Raw genomic sequence first — 19,251 nt, 5'->3', positions numbered from 1 at the left:
TAAGCACAATGCCTGCATGTGTTATCTTGAGCCTTGATAATAGCACATAATTTAATTTTGAAACGGGATACTGATACACGTCTCCCTTGTGTACTGAGAATTCTTTCAGTTTTCTAAATTTTACTCATAAAAGCCTTTCGTATCATGGATGATACTGTCAAGCTAGAATTTAGAAATACTTTTTTAAAATAACCTTCTGTATTGGTTGAGTCCAAAGGCATCAACTGCTTCTTGAGACACACGGTTATCAATAAATGTACATTGTTGTGAAATAATGAGCTCCCAAGTGTAGTGAACTACAGCAGACTGTACTTTATTATTAATAGTTTTTAATGCAGCACGATGGATGGAAAAAGTCTCATTTTGTGAAGTCAAGCTTCATTTTTCTTCATCTTAATCTTTATTCTGGCATTTTATGACCTCATATCAGTGTTCCTTTCTTTTACTTCAGTGCAAACTTATACTAAAATGCTGTTGACCTCACATGAAAATGAGAAAAAAAGACAACGGAATGACCCAGTGTCAACACATTTTACATGTATTTTACTCTTGAACTGAAGATAACTTTCAGGAAAGGGTGACACAATTCACCAAATGAACTATTCCAAATCACATCTTCACAAAAGAAGCTGGAGTAGGCGCTTCACCAAAGTTAAAATGGATCAATTCTCTGATAGTTTGAAAAATGACATAAAAGCTAGTTGTTGAAAAGATATTTCACTTTGGACCAAGGTAGTGTACTGAATGTCATGCTTCACGCATTCTTACAAGTAATGGTGTTGTCATTCCATCAAAAACACAATTTTTTGTGTTTTTTTTTGTTTCCTTACAGCTGGAAATGCTCTGTTCTTGCAGCACACAACGTTTATGCATCAGAGAGCACTTTCAGCAGATCATTCTCTGGCTGGAAGTAACTTATCAGAGGCAGCCAACGATGAATCCTGTCTTGGGTGTCCTTGTGATCCTGCAAATCATATGAGTGAAGTGTGATGAGCTCCACGTTGTAGTCAGGGGGGAATGTCTAGGGGGGGGCGGCGTTCCAGACTGGCCCTGAGGCGGTCAGAAGCCTCTGGAGACGCGCTCAGCTGTAGCATTGCACTTGTGCCTTCTCTTCCTCATGTTTGGAGAAATGCCGGTGGAGGGGTTGGGGGGTGGCAGTGGGGGGGGGTTAGACACTTTTTGGGTGTCATGTTTCTGCTCCCACTCAGAAATCCCCTGCTATTCATCTACACACACATATCTGACTCTGTGGAGTTCAACCTCATCTGTGGCATTTGGGAGGCTGTTCTACAACTGTCGTCCTCGGTTCAAACTGTCACTTGGGTTGCTCCTCACCTCTCAGCTCGTCACCTGGTGTCTCCTGCTATTGTCTTTCCCGCTTGTAAGCCCAGTCTTCCCACACCTTTGGTTCTTTTGCCTTGAACAATCTTTCAGAGCCGCCAGCATCTTAGTGTGCAAACATACAATCACCACAATGCTTTAATTGTTGTGTAATTTCCAATTTAGCCAGAAATGAGAATAATGACAACTTTTAGCTGAGGCTGTTTATTATATAGTCTCCGGGTCTGTTTTACTGGCAGTAGTGTGTGGGCTGCCAGGCCCCAGTGACAGGATGGGTTGCCGGGTGGGTGAGGAGGGTGAGGACAGAGGAGGTGTGGGGAGGACTTCGGAAAGGGTGCAAATGAGTGCCATTGCAATGCAGTGAGAGGTGGTGCTAAAAATACCCACTGACACAGGGGCTCCAACTTCCAAGCGGGGTCGCAGACAAACATACAAACCAGTAACCTAAGAAGATTCATTCATGCATCACCAGGCAGAGAAACACACACAAGGGGGCACACACAAAGCTGCAAGCTCACACGATCAGCTTTAACAATTAAACAAGCAAAGTGGCATGCAGTGTCCCAAACAGGGAATCCCAGTGAGTTTGAACTGGCAGGAATGTTTTTGGAGAGTGTCAAACACAGAGCACTTTCCTCACTAAAGCACGAGTCCTCTGAGCAAACAAAGCCAACTGCTGGACGCTGAATAAGAGGAATAAGAGGAAGCTGCTTTGTGTGCAATTTGTCGTTTGATGCAGTAAATACTGATTAGGGCACAACATTTGCAAGAAATTTTGGTTATAAATTGGGTTGGCCTAGATCTTTGTAACAGTGCAGACTCCCTACCAGTTTTAAATGTGCATTCGCATGCATAGGCTTGTAGCACCAAGCTGCCAAAAGGCTATAACCATTTTAAAATGGTATTGCTAACACAATTATAATACTAAAGGGCTGAACGCTCTGTCAGGTTTGCTTGCAGGCTTATATCTTCAGCTGTTAGCTCTTTCTGTTGCGTCTTTGTTTAACAGAATGTGGCCGTTCATCACAATTTATTTATTTATTTATTTATTTTTGCTGTTTTGTGTTGTGTTTTTTTTTAACGTATTACTGTGGAATTTTGTTTTTGTGTGGAAGAATGAATCTCGACCACGGATCATGTAAAGAAATCCCTCACAGCCTGGCGCCTTTTCCCTGTTTGCAGTTTCCCTGAAGCTTTTGCAAACATGGGTGTGGTACAGCAGGGAGCTTTTGTGTGAGGGTGCTGTCTTGCATAGCCGTGCTTCAAACTGTCTTTTATTCTAGTCCACAATAGGGAGATATTTTACCAAAGGAAACCAATCTATTGCAGATAAAAGTCCTTTATGTAATACTCCACCAAACCACAGTAGGCTGTGCATGATCATAGGAAAATCTATCAGCATGAACACGAACAATACGTGCAGAAGCAGACACCCACAGTTTTTAAATTTTTATTTGCAGGTAACTTTAGATTTTTAGTTACTGTAGATTATTTTGTAAAAGAGGGATGGATCAAATTTTAGAGTTTATCAAATGATTACTTTTGCACCTCTGTAAAATCTGATTTTTGTGTGTTTTCTTGCTCAATCTTTTGTTTCCATTCAGTACAGACTGCCATAAAAAAGCTTATAGCTGGGTAATATCTCTCTAAAAACAGCATTGCTCCTATCCATCCATCCATGTTCCAAACCTGTTTAATCCCTTCTGGGGTCATAGGGTTTCTGTAGCTAATCCCAGCTACTGTTGGGCAAAAGTGGGGCACAACCCCGGACTGGTTGCCAGTCTGTTACAGAGCCACACAAACACTCACGTTCACACCTAGGGACAATTAACCTGCACTCCACCCGGAGTGCGTGGAAAAAGCCCACATATGCACGAGGAACACATGCAAACTCCAAAAAGAAAGGGTCCCTGCTGGAATTTGAACCAGGACCTTATTGCTGTGAGGTTAGAGTGCTAACCACTACACCACTGTCCAGCCCCAGCATTGCTGCCAGAAGTGTTAAAGTGCCTAGGATAGCACAAGGGTTACTAATTTTTTCATTACATTGATGGAAAAACATTTGAAGGTACAGAAATTAATACAAAACTCTACTTTTGGATTAGAAACTAGTGTTTTTTTTCTCCTAATGGGGGTACAATATGGTTTCAGTTTATCAGGTGAAGCATTTCTTACAGTAAAATCTAAATAGGTTTGTGTTCTAAAAAGTTTACACCTAATGCTCCCTGTAACGCTGGGGTGATGCATTACACAGAAAACTTCTCTCATTCTGAGATCCAAATGACCAAACTGAAGAGGAAGAATCACATGTTGAACAGCTTTTTAAAGCACCAGTGAAATTATCTACATCCTTCTTGGTTATGATAATGGAAACAAACAAGCAATGCCAGACATCCAATCCTCGCCACCTCCCACAGCGCTACTGTGGGCGGGGGACAACTGTCCAAGTTATAAATCACAGTGTGTCTGTGCAAATGTGAGAGTAAGGATAATACGGACAGTGCAGTTTGTGCGTGTGACTGAGGGAATCCAAGTGGGATTTGTACTACCAACCTATCAAACCAAACAGCTAGAGAAATGCTTTCTTCTCACTCTGATAACACGCAAGAAAAAGCTGCTTCCAGTCGTAATAGCTTTTTAAAAAAGTGGGGTCCAAACTGGGCATGATTGTAAAATTGTGCTGCATTACATGGAACAGCACAGAAAGAAGCCTGCAGGTCTGTGCACCTGAGCATTAACAGCAGCAGAGTCTCTCACACATTGCAGGCTTTGATAGCCCTCTAGTGACCACAGGGCAGTACCTGCCAGCAGAGATATAGAACCACAATTTCCTTTAATGAGGCTCGCTGCAGCAAGGCTGTTTCCACACAGTCAGCTGGGACGCCTTCGTTTTTTTGTCTTTAAAGAACAAACGTGTCCTCCTTCACCCTGAAACATTTTTACAACTTTCCCTGAACACCTTGGTGAAATGCAGCGGAGGACATTGAAAGCAGACTTAATGAGGTTTCTCCTCTGCTTATGATGTGGCTCCATAACGATATCAGTTCACTCCACCCTGTTCTCACCCGCATGTGAGCAGAGGTCAAACAGAGAGCAGGGTTTTTAAAACGCAAGAGTCCCCGCAACAACCTGACTCCGTCAAAAAAATAAAAATAAAATCAGAAACCAAAGAAAAAGAAAGAGTAAATTGAAACCACATGGGTATCGCCGGTGCGGCCAATGCTGGCAGCCAAAAATTCCACACATCGGTATTTAATTAACAAGTTTACAATTTATGGTGTCGCGCCCCAGTAAATCTGGGGTCTTTGTCTGCCTGTAATTATTGCCATGCAGGTTTGGAAGGCCACAACACGACTGAGGAAATTAAGCAGCTCATAGCTCAGCCTGTGAACTGGAAATGATTCCAGATGAGTCCCCGCTTCCCCCTCCCCGTCACAGTAAATCTATCTTATCAACAAATAGCTGCACTGACTTCCATGCAAGTTGGGCCCTGCATCAAAAAAAGAGGAGAAAAGGCTTCACACCCACTTCCAACTGTAAATAATCATTATGAGCGTCCTCTGTGATTGCTTTAATCATCCTGTCTCCGTTTGCTAATGAATGGTGCCCAGTGGGTCACGACAGGCCTAATTGGATAATGAGCTGCAGTTAGATTTACTATGACAAGTCTGGGGAGGGCAGTAGGACTGGAAATTTGACACTAAAGAGGAATGAAGTTGCAAATATAAAACACTTTTTTGAGAATGGTAAATGGTGTATGCTTATATAGCTCTTTTCTACCTTCCTCGAAGGCCCAAAGCACTTCACAGACACAGACCCATTCACCCATTCACACACACATTCACACACTGGTCCACTGCCAAACACTGGCGCCAACCTTCCACCAGAAGCAAGGTGAGGTTCAGTGTCTTGGCCAAGGACACAATGACACATGGCCGTGCAAGGCGGGGATTGAACCTGCAATCTTACGATCATGGGTCGACCGCCCCATCGCTGCATGGAGAATGGAAACGATGAGAATGGAAATGATTGGAGCACGGTGATCATTTGTTTTAAAATGTATAAAGGTAGAAGTGCTGTGTTCTTTTCAGCTGCTCTCTTACCTCGGGAAATGTTCCACTCTTGTAAATACAATCAGCAATTTTTGGGATAACACATCTTTTTAAAAAGTACTGATCCTCCCGTTTCCCTCTGGAGCTCATATGCCTCCTAAAAGTGAATTACAAGCCAAGCAGTGCTGTCTTTTTTTTTGTTTTTTTGTTTTGATCATAATGAAATATGACTCTTTTTTTTTTAAAAATCACCTTCAACTGTTACACACGCTACCTACTGGCATCAATCTAAAAATGCATCAACCCAGTGATCCATCATTACAAATTCATGCTGTTATGCCAGAAACTGGTTTCCACAAGACTCTGCTTCAGAGCCGTGTCTGAAGACATCAATACTTCAGGTTGAGAAATGAGCACAATGTGAAAAATGCTGTCAATATGTTTATTTGAAGTATAGACAGCCATGGCAGACAGTCTTACACAACCCATAAAACCATGTGAAAGTATTCAAAAGTAGATATGTTCCCCAGTCAGGACAGTCTGCCAATAACATATTGTTTGGGGTTTGACTGATTGATTAAACAAACAAGAAATATTTTTGAATAAGTTAAATACATGAGGCTGTTATATGCAGAACATTACCTCCTTGTGGTGATAACTCACTGCTGTGGGGTGAAACCCATTCCCCAACACAAACAAACTCCTTCAAAAAAAGGTGTTCAAGCCCCAGCAGGCCGTGTGGTGAGGGGGTCGCCAGGCCTGCAGTGAAGCATGCGCTTCAGTTTAATTAATTAATCAGTATAATTTGTATGCATGCTTTTGTAAAACTAGTATAACTTAAATCTCTTAGAACCAGTACGAAATGTTCTATGATGGAAGAGTAGGTCAGTGCCAATGTTTGATTGGTTTTGGCCAAAAAACATGATTCCACTGAAATCTGCTTTAAAATTTTAATTTGCAATTGATATGATTAGTAACAATTATAAAAACAAGAATTCTGTTCGAAGTTAAAAATATAAAAAGAAAAATGTTGGGGTAAAACCTCAGTATAAACATGCCTAAAGATGAGATAAAAGTCGTGTTCTTGTGGCGTTTCTCTGATGGAAGATACATATAAAGAAATTTACATTTAAAATAGCATTTCTGAGCACGTCTTTATTCAAATCCTTGTAAATCAGGAGCAGACGAAAAAAAGCCGTTGTTTTCCTCGTCTGAGCTGTCATCTGGATCAAAACTGTATGGCTGGATAGCTCCTATATCACTTGCCATTTTTGTTGCACCGGTAGCGTTAGGTTGCTGTTGTGAGGGGCTGTAAGCTAGGAGTGTGTAAACAGAGAGCTTTCAGCAACAGTCCCCCCAAACTCAGAGGCAAATTTTAATGAACTATCACCACTCAGCAAAAACAGTCCCAGAAAACGACTGTTTTGAAAAATTTTGCCTAAAAACAGCATAAATATAATTGAAAGACCGCTGAGAATGCTTTAAAAGAAATCAAAAGATCATTGGAGTGGGAATTTAAAGATATATTTATAAAGAGAAAAAAACAAAAACAGACATAATAGTTTTATTTATTCTGAATCACAGAAGCAGCTCTGCTATGGTTATTTAGAGACAGAACCTTCTCAAGCATTTATCCATCAGTTTATTAATTCAACCTAATAATAAATTCCACAATACATCTAAAACAGCGGCTTCTCCTACAGGACGGTAGTGTTTTTGTTGGCTTGATAACTATTGCATAATTGTGGGTAAAATAATAATATTACAGCACTCGTGATTGTAGCGAGGGCCGTCCCATCCCAGACATGATCCCACTTTCTCATCACACGGGGGGGGGGGGGGGGGGGGGGGGGGCAGGACAGATAGCCTGACAGATAGGTTGACAAAAAGATTTTGTATTTATTGCTGTGCAAAAATATTTGCAAATGCAGAAAATGTCTAGGTTAGACCAACAGGTTGAGTGGGCTGCATGTCATGGTGGTACTTAGAGGGCCAGATACATAAAACCCTGTTTAAAAAATCTGACTTCCGTTTTGATAAAAGACATGGACAGAAAATGTGCATTCACACTTTAAAGATTTATACTCCTGAACACAGTAACTGAGAAACTTTACCTTCTGTTTTTCTAAATTTAGTCATAGACACTCTTTTTGCTGCACAAAGTGCAGGCAATTTGGCACAAAAAAAGGGGGGGGGGGTGCAATTTATGGTTTTAAAAATATTTTAAAAAGTTCATTTGGAATTAAAAATAGAAAATGCTTAAAAATCCAAACAAAAAAAAGACTGAAAGAAAAAAAACTAATTTAGACTAGAAAAAAGATAGGAAAAAGTTACAAAGAAAGCAAAAATAAAAATGTGTTTACCTATTCAACTCCACATGGGAAAACTAAAGGGAAACAGAAGTAGTTTACTTAAAGCCCTGCGTGACCTAAGTAATCTACTGCCAGAAAATCAATTTGGGGGGGGGAAAAAAAACTCACTTATGCTCAAAATCACAAGCAATGTTTTGCATTCATGCAAAGAATATTATCCCTTAAAGGGTAAATGTATTAAATAACACAAAACGGTGCGTGTTTAAAGCATTAATTTAGACATTTACACTTCTAATGTTATCTTTTCATGAAAGATGGCTAAACTCTTACTGGCAGGTGACTGATGGAGGTTTGGAGGGGTTGATTTTATTTGCACCAGTTCTGTTTGCATCTCGCCCCAGAAGTTCACATAAACAGCCCAACAACGAGAAAATCACTTTAACCCCCGAAATGAAGTGAAGCGTTAAGGGACTAAGCCATAGCCATTTCTCTTGTTTTTTTTCTTTTTTTTTACCAAACAAAACAGGCTAACTGCTTTGACTTTCAGTTTACAGCATGGCAGAAAAAAAAAAGAACAAAACTATTTTCAGAAAGCAAAGGTAAAGGAGAAAGCAACCGCAGACTGTGTTGTCATATAAATCTGACATAACTGCAGCCAAATCCTGAAGAAAAGATGGAGAATTCTTTACAGAAACAAAGTATTTTAGTAGTTAAAACACTACAGGTTCAACTCCTGATTCTGCCTCATGAAGCAATTCAGATAGAAAAGGCCCTTTCCACACCTGAAAAACAGTTCCAACTATAAATGATGTGAATTTCAAATTGAATTTAAAAAAAAGCTGGCATTCCAATCAGAGCAAATATCAGAATGAAGTGTTTTAATGGCTCTTCTTTTGTCATTTTGTATCTTCAGGGTCTCGTCCCAGCTGTGGTAATTAAAGGAAGCATTCAGTCAAGATTTCGTTTTTATATTTATAGTTCCGAGTGCCAGAATAGCTACTCCAGTGAATGACAACATACAAACTGTACATTTGATTTGCTTGATAGTTCTTCCTTGGCCTTTGGCATCTCAGCTGTGAGGTCACTTTCTGATGAAAACTCTGAAAACCAATAAGAACTCAGGAAACTGGGGACTTTGTGTGTTTGTCTGTCTCTGAAGAGTCATCATAAAACATCAAACCAAACCTACTTGAAGGATCAGGACAGACACTCAAAGATGAGGCACAGCACAGCACGTTTATGTCAGCTGGTATGTTGCAGGTTAATAAATCCAGTTGAATGATGACGACTTTTGCAAATATGCGGAAGAAAAGAATGATGAGTAGAGATTGTTGACAGGAATGAAGGTTTAAAGGAAAAAAGGGGGAAGAGAAATCGCACTGCAGTGAAGAGGTCTGAGGAGGAGGAATGGGCGGAGTCTGCTCATCTCTCACTCATACTTGTTTTCCCGAAGGACATTGAAAATGTTCGTAGTGAAGACAGGTGGGTTCTTATTCTTTTGTCTTCGATAGCCGCACCCCTCATCCTCATCGTCTCCATCCTCATCATCGTCTGCATCCCGGTCTCTCTCCTCCTCAGGCTCTGAGCTGGACTCTTCATCCTCATCCTCCTCCCTTTCTCCTGCTCCTTCCACCTTCGCCGCTCTTCCTTGGAGAGCAATAATCTCTTGCAAGTCGACATGATTTTCCCAATGCTCTGTAAATCACAAATAAATGCTCAAAGTTCACGTAAATCCACCCTCCCATGACTTTAAGCATCTTGTCAGCATTAAAGGTGAATGAACAGAAACCTGTCTTACCTTTCAGGCAGCTGTAGCCCGGTGGTCTGAGGCAGAGGCACAGCCTGCCATCAATTGCCAGCCTTAGAAGACTGTTTGCTGCGCGATAAACATCATTACGAGCGGCTTTTGCAGTCTTGTAACCTCTCCTCTCTGCCCAAGCTGAGGAGCACAAAAAACAGACTTTTCAAGGCGGAGTCAGGCACAGAATTGATTTATTTTTCGTTACTGAACCATTTTTTTATACTTTCATAATCCATAGCCTAAATTAAAAAATTGGGTCCTTTATGAACCTCTACCATATAAAAGTAATGTTTATGCTTCTAACAACCCTCTACAGCTTACTTATCAACATGAAGCTGTGGCCCTTTATCATTAATGCTGCTATGGATAAACTCAATAAAATTTGTTTCCCAGCAAATCCTTCATATTCCCACTTGACAGACACCTGAGGAGAATCCCACCCTCAAACGGTCTAACACTTTTAATGTTTCATTTCCTCCGCCGGAGTCATTCCTTACCCTCACATACGTCGAAGGCAGTCCATTTGGGCTCTTCGGCGCCCTGTTCTCGCTGCGGTTCATCTTGGAGACTGGGATGTTTGAGCTTCAGCACAGAGAGGAAAGGCGTCCTCTCACACAGATAACCCACTGAGGTGTAGGGGTCTTGCAGCTGAGACACTGGGTAAATGCCTGACAGAATCTGCGGGGCAAAAAAACAATAAAAACACAGCAGTGATGAATAAAAACAATGGCCTCTAGTATTAACTGACAAACATGTTTTAAACTGGAAAAAGACAAAATAAGACATAATCAACCCACTTTTATCCCATCAATAGTTTAGCAAAAGTAAACAAAAAAAGATAACTAAAGTGTCAGCTTGACATTCAGGGGCTCATTTTGAGGGGTTGGGAGTGTGGGGGTTGTACCTGTAACTCTTTATTGACCCGAGAAGGGAACACCAGTCCAGGACAGTCGCACAGTTTAACTGTTGGAGTGAGGTAGTATGTCTGGAAGTATTTGGTGTGGCCTGGAGTACGAGAAACACTCACCACCTTTCTTCCTACAAGGCTGTTTATTATAGACGATTTACCAACATTTGGAAAGCCTAGAAAAGCAAAAAATGATTGGATCACATAATGGAAAATGTGCAAAACAACTATAAATAGTCAATGAGCATCAATTAAGAAGCTTTCTCTTCCTTATTTTTTACAAAGAGGACCTATGCAAGATTTGTCATACAAACAAATTAACCAACCATGACAAGAAAAGCCAACAAGGGTCACTGTATTAACTATAAACGGAGAAAAGCCTAAATAAATAAAAACTACAAAGAAAAAAATGAAAATCCGGCATTTGCTTTATAATGTTTTTCTACAGAAACAAACGAAACAACCATAAATAAAAATAAAGCTGCCTCAGAAAACTATAGGGAAGTGTATCCTCTAATTAGCATCTTGTGTGTTTTCCACGGTGTTATCAGTCAGGCTGCCTGTTTAAAGGGTGACAATAGTCTTTGTGCTGTTTAGTAACATGGTGAACAATATTGACCACAGAAAAGAAACTCCTAGACAAACATGTTCAATTTAAAGCCACAAGCCCATCTCTGAACAGTTTGATGTTTCTGAGACTGCAGCTTCACTCAGATGTTGTGAGTGAGTGTGAGTGAGTGTTGATTGTAAAAACAACACTGAGTCAAGTGCATGCATCATTTTTGTCCTTGCTTGCTTCACAAGTTTGCTTTTAAAATGATTTTGTCAAGCAATATTCAAAAGCAAAGTCAATTTCAATTACAAATACTTTTATATAACTTTACTTGTGTTTTTTTTAGTAGTTTAGTTCCCTGTTTTGGGTTCAGTCATCAAAGAGATACCAATAAATGTGTTCCTATGTTTAGTCCACAAAGGTGTTACTAATGTTACCTATGCAGCCTAATGTGAGAACTCCATCTTTGTAAAGTTCATTAGATGAGCTGCTCATTTCCATAGCGCTATCACTTTGATGCTCCACAAGCACAGACTCTGCTTCTTCATCCGGATGCTCATCATCCAGTCGCTGGGCAACAGCATCTCTCTGAATCTTGTGCTCCCAGCTAGAAATATCGACTGAGGAGAAAAGAACAAAAAAGGTGAAAAACATTGAAGATATCAGAAAAAGTGTTTGTTGAGTTCTTAGTCAAGTGACTACATATAAACCTGAATTTAACACTTAATAGTGTGGAGACTGAAGCAGGAAGCAGTCAACTGGTAGAAACTCAGGGTGAAGATACTTTTAGCTGCTATGCAGCACCAAGAGGGAACCAGCTTTCTAATGAAATCACACTTTACTACGTTCTGTTTAACAGTTATATCTCTGTTTTCATACTTTTTTTTTAGCTTGGATAGATAGATCCCTGTTCTGACTGACAAAAGACAGGTAGTTTGTCTCCCACCTCTCCCTGATGTGATCTCCTGACAGGCTTTATAAATGTCTAATAGACCTCCAGCATCACTCCAGCCAGGCTTCCTCCCTGTCCTTTTCTTCTGGAGAACTGCAGAAAACAGAGAAGATAATGACTTTTAAAAAGAAGAATGACAAGGAGGTCTAAATCAGGGGTGGGCAAACTATCCGCTCCGGCCCGCTGAACAATACCAGAGATGCCTTTTGGTTTTCTTTCAATCTGGCCACGTGATCGAGACCCGCATAGAATGACATCTAAAACCACTTTTCTACAATCTGTGCCCTGATCTGAAGCCCCCTAATAATCTGTGTCAAATAGAACAGAAGACCGTCTTCCCTCTCTACATTGCATTTCATCTTTTGCGGTCTCACTGATTCTTTTAGTGTGATTATGCTACAACTTTTTTTTGTTCAAACAGCGCACCATGTTCTATGTCCTGATTGGCTGGAGACCTTGTCAATCAATCTCCTGCCGTGTCTTCTGTACAGATGCACGCAACACTTGTTACGATCAGATTGTTGTTTTCATTCTAAGATCCTGGATGATTTTGATATGAAGGTTTGAACTTTGAGGGACTGCTGTACTGATATATAATCCATATACATGCCCAGCTGCAGCAGGAGACAGAAGAATTTGACTTCACAGCTGTGAAGGACACAGCGCAGCTGCTCAGTTTTATTTGTCAAGTTTAGCACGTGTGAGATGTGTGAGGAGCTGCAGCCCTGCAAAGTCTGAGAGGACTATGACGGGAGAGGAAAGCCTATTTATTAGTTACATTTTAAATGTAGCCTATTAGTATTATTTTTCCTGACTTTTTCTTTGAAGATCACAAAAAGCTTTTTGGTTATTTTTTATTTCATAAACAGTGTTGTTTATTTTATTCAAAGGATTATAAATGAATGAATGTTTGAATGAATCAATGAATGGAGCTTTAGATCTCCTTCAGGGTACGAAAGGGCTTCACAAAAAAAGAAAGGCATGAGTAGCTTAAAATTAGACATATCAGAGAGTAACCTACAGCCGGGTGCCATTTGCTAAATTACCTATATCTACTTAATCTGGCCCGCCAAACTGGAATAAATTATATTTATAATCCTCATTAATGTTTTTTATTAATGTTTAATATTTAATTAGGAAGTCTCCCTATAGATGGTGCACTACAGATAAATTGACCTTTGTTTAAGTGCAGAGAGTTATTGTGCATCTATGGGGTATTGTGCTGTAAGATTTGCTGTTTTTAATTTTTCTGAGCTTTCAAACACCACATGAATGCAGCATTTCTCTAAGTTTGCGTTTTACACGAGGTACATCAAGTGCTGCAAATGGTTCTATAATAAGAACAAAAGCCAGTTTTTCAAACTCAAAAAAGGTTATGTTTTAACATATTTAAATATATTAATTTGAATCAAAACTAAAGCATTCTTTTATCCAGATTTCATGTTATTTACTTTTGTTTTAATAAAGTGGATTACGAAAACACATTCCACGCATCTACTCCTGTCTTGGCCCTTCTATCGAATTTTAGAACCCTTTGTTGCCAACGAGTCCTAAAGTTTGCCCACCCCTGATTTAGATACAGATAAAGGCAGGTTAATCTGAACTATCTGCATCCTTCAATTATCTAATACTTTACTGTCACCTCCCACTCTCTTCTCACCTGTGCTGTAGGGCTGTCCAGGGTGTGAGGTAAAGCACACTATATTCAAGTTTGGAAACTGGGAGGCCATGTAGTGTTTCCAGGCAATCACCAGTGGAGGAGGACACAGGTCAACCTTGTTCAACACCAGGATCACATGCTTCTGTAGGTCTTTTGTGAAGTAATGGTAAAGATCTGGAGGAAACTGCAGCACCTGGGTGGTTTAGAGAGCATACATTCTGTAAAACTGTCTTTTGGACAAAAACTTTAGATAGTCTTTATTTATAGTATTATATTAGCAACAGTAGGTGTGTTGAAGCTGAATAATGTAAATTCCCTATTAAAATTAAAGTATCATCAGCACTTGATAAAATAAAATAGTGGATGTAAGAATTACATTTTTCATTCAATGGAATAAGGTAAAACATGGATTTAAAGTTCAAAATGAGAAAAAATAAGATGGATCAAAGATCTACAAAAACAAGCAAAAAATATAAAATCACAAAACTCAATTTAAGTAAAAAAGACTGTGCTTTAAAAATGAGTCTCAATTCAAAGCTTTTATAGCCAAAACTTCAAAGCCAAAAACTTCATACTCTGACCTACCGGGTGTCTGATGTCAACAATAAGCAAGATGATGTCTGACATCTCCAAAACTCTCCACAGTTGTCTCCATGTCTAAAAAACAAAGCAAAAACAAATTTATATTGTTGGATAACATTCAGCTCAAACATTTAACAAATAAAAAAGAAACTACAAAGATGACCAATGCAAAAAAATTTAAAATGTAACAAAAAAAGATGAAAACACTGATTTAAAGAATAAATAAGAGATAAAGACATCAATATGAATTTGAATCTATATTTAAACAAAAAAGCCTTTTCTTTTACTTTAAGTAAGGCTTAAAATACTCAAGTCAATACTAATAAAATTACTAATATAGGCACTTAATGGTTATTGACTAATGAGATTATTCAAATAACAAAAAAACATAAAACCACATTGCTTCATTGATATTAAATACTAATATCAATACAAAATAGTTGATACACGTTTTACAGTCCACAAACAGTTGAGCCAATTAGTCATAATGAAAATTGCTTAATTGCTTTTCTGCATTAGCGGTCTTGCCTCACAGCAAGAAGGTTCACGTCCGGAAACAGAATCACCAACGGACCTTTCTGTGTGGAGTTTGCATGTTCTCCTAGTGTTTCCTTCGGCTTCTTCCCATCATGCAAAAGCATGCTTCATACGTTAATTGGTTACTCTTTATTGTCTAAGTGTGTTTGTGGCCCTTTGTCAGAGTGGTCGGGACAGGTCGCCCCCGTGACACCGAAAGGGACAGTAACGGGAATAAAGCCATGAGTTGTCACGCATCTAGGTGAGCTGGAGACACATCTGCGCTCAGGAACCATTTGGTAGTTTAACCTGCCAATCCAACCCAATGCTTGTCAAGCAGAGGATCAAGCATTGAGTCCCATTTTAAGAGTCTTTGGTATGACTCAGCCTGGTTTCGAACTCATGACCTTCCAGTCGCAGGGCGGACACTCTACCGCGCTGGTATTTAGAAGATGAATGAACTATTTTTTCATCTTACAAACAAATTACTACAAACAAAAACAAATTGTATTTTAATACACTTGATTGATAAGAAGTCAGAGACATTGATCAGTCAGTGAGATATTTTGAACACAAGTAACTCATTCACTAAAGACTGGACAGCACATAAAGGGGAGAACAGCTCCAAACAGAAGAGTAATATATCAAAATGGAACTGATGAAGAGAATCAAACATTAAAATATTTTGCTTTTTATTTTTTATATGATGTGTGTAGAAATTGCCTGTAGAGAGAGGACTGTAGCGTTTTTAAAGAAAAAATATAATTGCAGTAATAAGTTCAGTTGTCAATCTGAATCATTCTTTGCTTCAGCTTCTTCAGAATTTGTCAAAAAAAAAAGCAGCTCTTATCTGACTCTCAATAATTCTGACTATTTTACAGTCAATTTATCATTTTGAACCCAAAACCTATGATGGAGCACATTCAGACATAAAACAGACTACCAGCAGCCTGAAGGACTTTCATGGTACATCCAGCTAAAGTCATCTGAGCTGCAGGACTTTCCAGATGACCTTTTGCACAATAGATTTTGGTTTTTGATTGATTCATACTCTGAGCTAAATGAATACCAAAGGAAATCTCTATAAAGCATAAAATTTGATACTTCCCAAAAACAAAATTCAGCACCAACAGTGACAACTTTACCTCCAAATTGTGCTCGAAGTGGCTGAGAGTGCCAGGTGCATTTCTGGAGTGCATGTCATCCAGGTAATCTCTGTAAGACTTTTCTTCTTTCTTCAACAAGCTGTCTCGTGTCATGTTGTAGGTCCAAGATGGTCGTCGTGGAAACGAAAGACCTGGTAGTACATTGTGAAGTTTTAGCAAGTCAAACAGGAAACCCGATTTTTGTCCCATAATGCCCATTACAGTGCTAACATGAAGACTGACATTTATCTGATGGGTAGATTTCATTGATGTCAACTTCTAGTTCCTTATCACACACTGCCTGAAGAATCTTCTCTCTGGCCAGCTTCTTCCTTTTTTCCACCTCCTCTTTACTCTCCTTCTCAAAATGCAGTCGAAACCTAAAATATAGGAATGAAAAACAATTAAAGGTGATACTCACCATCTTATTACAAGATTTTTTTTCTTGTCTCCTACTTTTCTGTTAATTTTTGCTTCTCTAAATTAAGAATGCATTCAAATTAAGAATGCAAAAGTCTAAAGGTTCAACTTCTAAACTTAAAAACACATTGAAATTTTTTTTTGCATTCGTGTAAAACCAAATTTATGTCAAAAATTGCTGAAATATCCTCTTTCCTATTGCTCCTTTTGACCTGCTGCTCAAATCAGATTCAGGCAATCTCTGTATCATATCAAACTTTTATTTCAGACTCAGGTGGTCCATAGGAAGAAAAGAGAATAAAATAAAACATAAGATACAAATACAGTATTTATAATAAAAAGTAAAAAGATATAACTTAAAAAGAGTATAATCGCTGTATCCAGTGTTTCCTTAGGGCAGAAGTGTAGCGGCATGAGCTTCTTTTGGGATCAGTCAGAGACATGATAATTGAGTTCTTAGATTTGTCCAGGCGTTCCATGAGGCTGTAAGTTAGCTTACGCAGTAGAGCTTCACAGGTGGGGATGTGAGCGTCCACAAACAGCTGACTGGCTCTGTACCACCTGGGCACCTGTAGCAGAAGCCTAAAAGCATCATTATAGGCCACTAAGAATTTGTGGAATGTCCCACGTCCATAGTTCCACCAAAGAGGGGCCGTATACAGAGGAGTGCAGTAAGCTCTGAACAGCGAACACTTCACTTGAAGAGAACATGCACTGAATTTTCTCATCAGCATATTTGCCTGAGCATAGAGTTTACAGTACTGTCTCTGAATGTAGAACAAGCAGAATAGATTTCTCTATAACAACCTTTCAAGGTTCAGATTGCTGTTCATGAAAAACGGTAATACAGATTTTTCCATCCAGAGTGGAAACTTCTTTTTACAATCTTAACGTCCTGATATATTGTAGCATTAAAGCTTCAAAGCACACTCCAGCTCGCATCACAAAGGTGCTATTCTTTAGATTAAAATGATGTGACTGAGTGTCTGGCTTATGTACAGTTTCTTACTATTATTACAATGTTTTTTAATATATAATCTTTTGAGCTGTCCTTTGTTTTGGCATGGAATTCACACATAAGCAAGCCATAACTTTAATAATATGTAACTTATAAATGTTTGTAACTGTATTTTGGCATGTGTGAAGGGTTTCAGGGGTGACGTCTGCATGTCATTGCGCTCTGTAAAGGGCTGATGACTTGTTCAGAATGTTCACTTCCTTCCCCTTCTGATAGCTGGGATAAATTCCAGCAATCCTTTGACTCTACAATTGGATTAAGCAGCTACAGATGATGGATGCATGCATGTAATTGGTACTAAAAATGAAATAAAAACTGGCTCATACACAAATTGCACGTCAGCATGAACATTAGTAACTTACCTGTTTGGATCATATTTAACCTCTTGACTAACAGGTTGTTGATTTATTTTTCTAATGTCTGTCGTCTCACTATCTGATGTGTCTGATTGACGCTCTCCTCCTCGCTCCACGCTGGCATTGCGGCTGCTTGGGCCAGAACCCGTGTCACCTAAAGGACAAGGTTAGCACCATTTTTGAAAGGGAACAAACTTATTTTTACTTTTTTTTTTTAAATTGAAGCCATCTGAAAATATTACATCATAAAGTATTTATATTCAAAATGTTATGGTCAGTAAATAAATCATCCTATTAAGCCTTACTTTATATTTTTCTAAGGTTTCACTTATTTTAATCTTTCAATTTAAAAATTTACTTTATTTTTCTTTCTTTTGCAGCTGACTCTAAGCAACATTTCCCCCATAATTAAATTATGATGAAGCATAACGCATGAAATATACTTACTGAAAATATAATTTTTATTTAATGACATCTTAGTTATTTACGGTACACTTTCCTGCACTGACTGCCTTATACAGTTCGTCTATTTAGGAACACAACACATTTGTGCCGTTTGTGTTTCCACTGAAAACAAAAGACCAATCCTAACTATTGTATATAGTGTAAAAAATGAAGATGCATAAATAAAAAACCAAGAACAAAAACACATTATATCATAGACATATACTCCCGTTTATTTGGGTGTTTTTATATTTTTCTTTGGTGTGTTTGACATGTGAAATAACCAAAGAAGAAATAGAGGAGGAACTTGTAAAATAAGTGAAACGACATGCAAGAAAGAGAAGTTTTACATTTCAGGTGCCATGCCATGACTTATTAACTAAGCTCGGCTAAGATACTCGTCTAACGTATCTGTTAGTGTTAGTTTATGACAGCATACATGACATATTAAATCTTTTCAGGTTTTTTTAGCAGTCAGTCAGACCACTTAACCGGCGTTCATTGTTTTGGTAACAAAAAAGCAAACTTCAGATATTACATATACTCATCAAGTTCAACAATATGTCGCCGAATAACCACAACTATTCTTATAGCAGGGACAACACAATCATAGCGAAATGGGCATATGTAACTCAGTTATACAACATAAAATGTACTACGCACGTTCACTCACTGAACTTAGCCGTGAAGCTAGCGGCTAATGCCTGCATGCTAACGCTATTAGCAAATGTATGTTACCTCTCTTTCTCTCGCGCTTAACTTGGAGCTGTTTCTTCTTTTGTTTGTTGCTAAATGGCTTTTTCCGAGGCATTTTCGAAGAAAAATCTGGTCTTTTTAAATAAATACCCAAAGAAATATGTACTCTATTGACAACGACCACTTAGTACGGCTTTCTAATTGCCGTTATTTACATGAGTGAAGTTTCTCGACTCCTCCACATTTCAGTGACGCCACAACCAATGCGGACTGCGGAGAACTGTGGAAGAAACCATTCGCATCTACTCAAAACAAGACCTAAAGAAGCACGTTTTAGGAAACACAATGTATGTTGCAACCTATTGAAGTTAAATTGATAAAAAAAAAACATGTTAAGCTTTGTTTTTGCAACCAAATATTTGGTAACTAATAACCCCCCTTTTCTCTAAAATGGTACCGTCCACTTTTTCATAATTCTGCACATTCCAGCAGATAA

General features: G+C 38.8%; 1 protein-coding gene across 1 annotated transcript; it reads right to left on the bottom strand.

Annotated features, from left to right (window-relative positions):
- Window positions 1-6,948: 6,948 nt before the first annotated feature.
- On the bottom strand, window positions 6,949-19,196 carry gnl1 (G protein nucleolar 1 (putative)). Its single transcript, XM_004077992.4, has 12 exons — window positions 18,798-19,196; window positions 17,622-17,769; window positions 16,065-16,201; window positions 15,822-15,973; window positions 14,164-14,235; window positions 13,579-13,771; window positions 11,913-12,011; window positions 11,404-11,586; window positions 10,411-10,589; window positions 10,004-10,184; window positions 9,504-9,644; window positions 6,949-9,400 (listed from the first exon to the last, which is right to left on the bottom strand). The coding sequence occupies exons 1-12, from the start codon at window positions 18,868-18,870 to the stop codon at window positions 9,135-9,137; spliced, it is 1,824 nt and encodes a 607-aa protein (XP_004078040.1). The 5' UTR covers window positions 18,871-19,196; the 3' UTR covers window positions 6,949-9,134.
- Between the last annotated feature and the right edge of the window lie 55 nt (window positions 19,197-19,251).

Source organism: Oryzias latipes, chromosome 16 (genome assembly GCF_002234675.1).
Source record: "Oryzias latipes chromosome 16, ASM223467v1".
NCBI lineage: Eukaryota > Metazoa > Chordata > Actinopteri > Beloniformes > Adrianichthyidae > Oryzias > Oryzias latipes.
The sequence above is the reverse complement of the archived record's forward strand: the minus strand, read 5'-3'. Positions and strand labels throughout refer to the sequence as shown.

Coding starts and splice junctions, on each gene's coding strand:
- gnl1 (XM_004077992.4), bottom strand. CDS start 18,870: ATGCCTCGGAAAAAGCCATTTAGCAACAAACAAAAGAAGAAACAGCTC. Junction 11,587..11,912: donor GGAGATCACATCAGGGAGAG/GTGGGAGACAAA, acceptor TTTTCTCCTCAG/TCGATATTTCTAGCTGGGAG. Junction 10,590..11,403: donor TCTCACATTAGGCTGCATAG/GTAACATTAGTA, acceptor TTGCTTTTCTAG/GCTTTCCAAATGTTGGTAAA.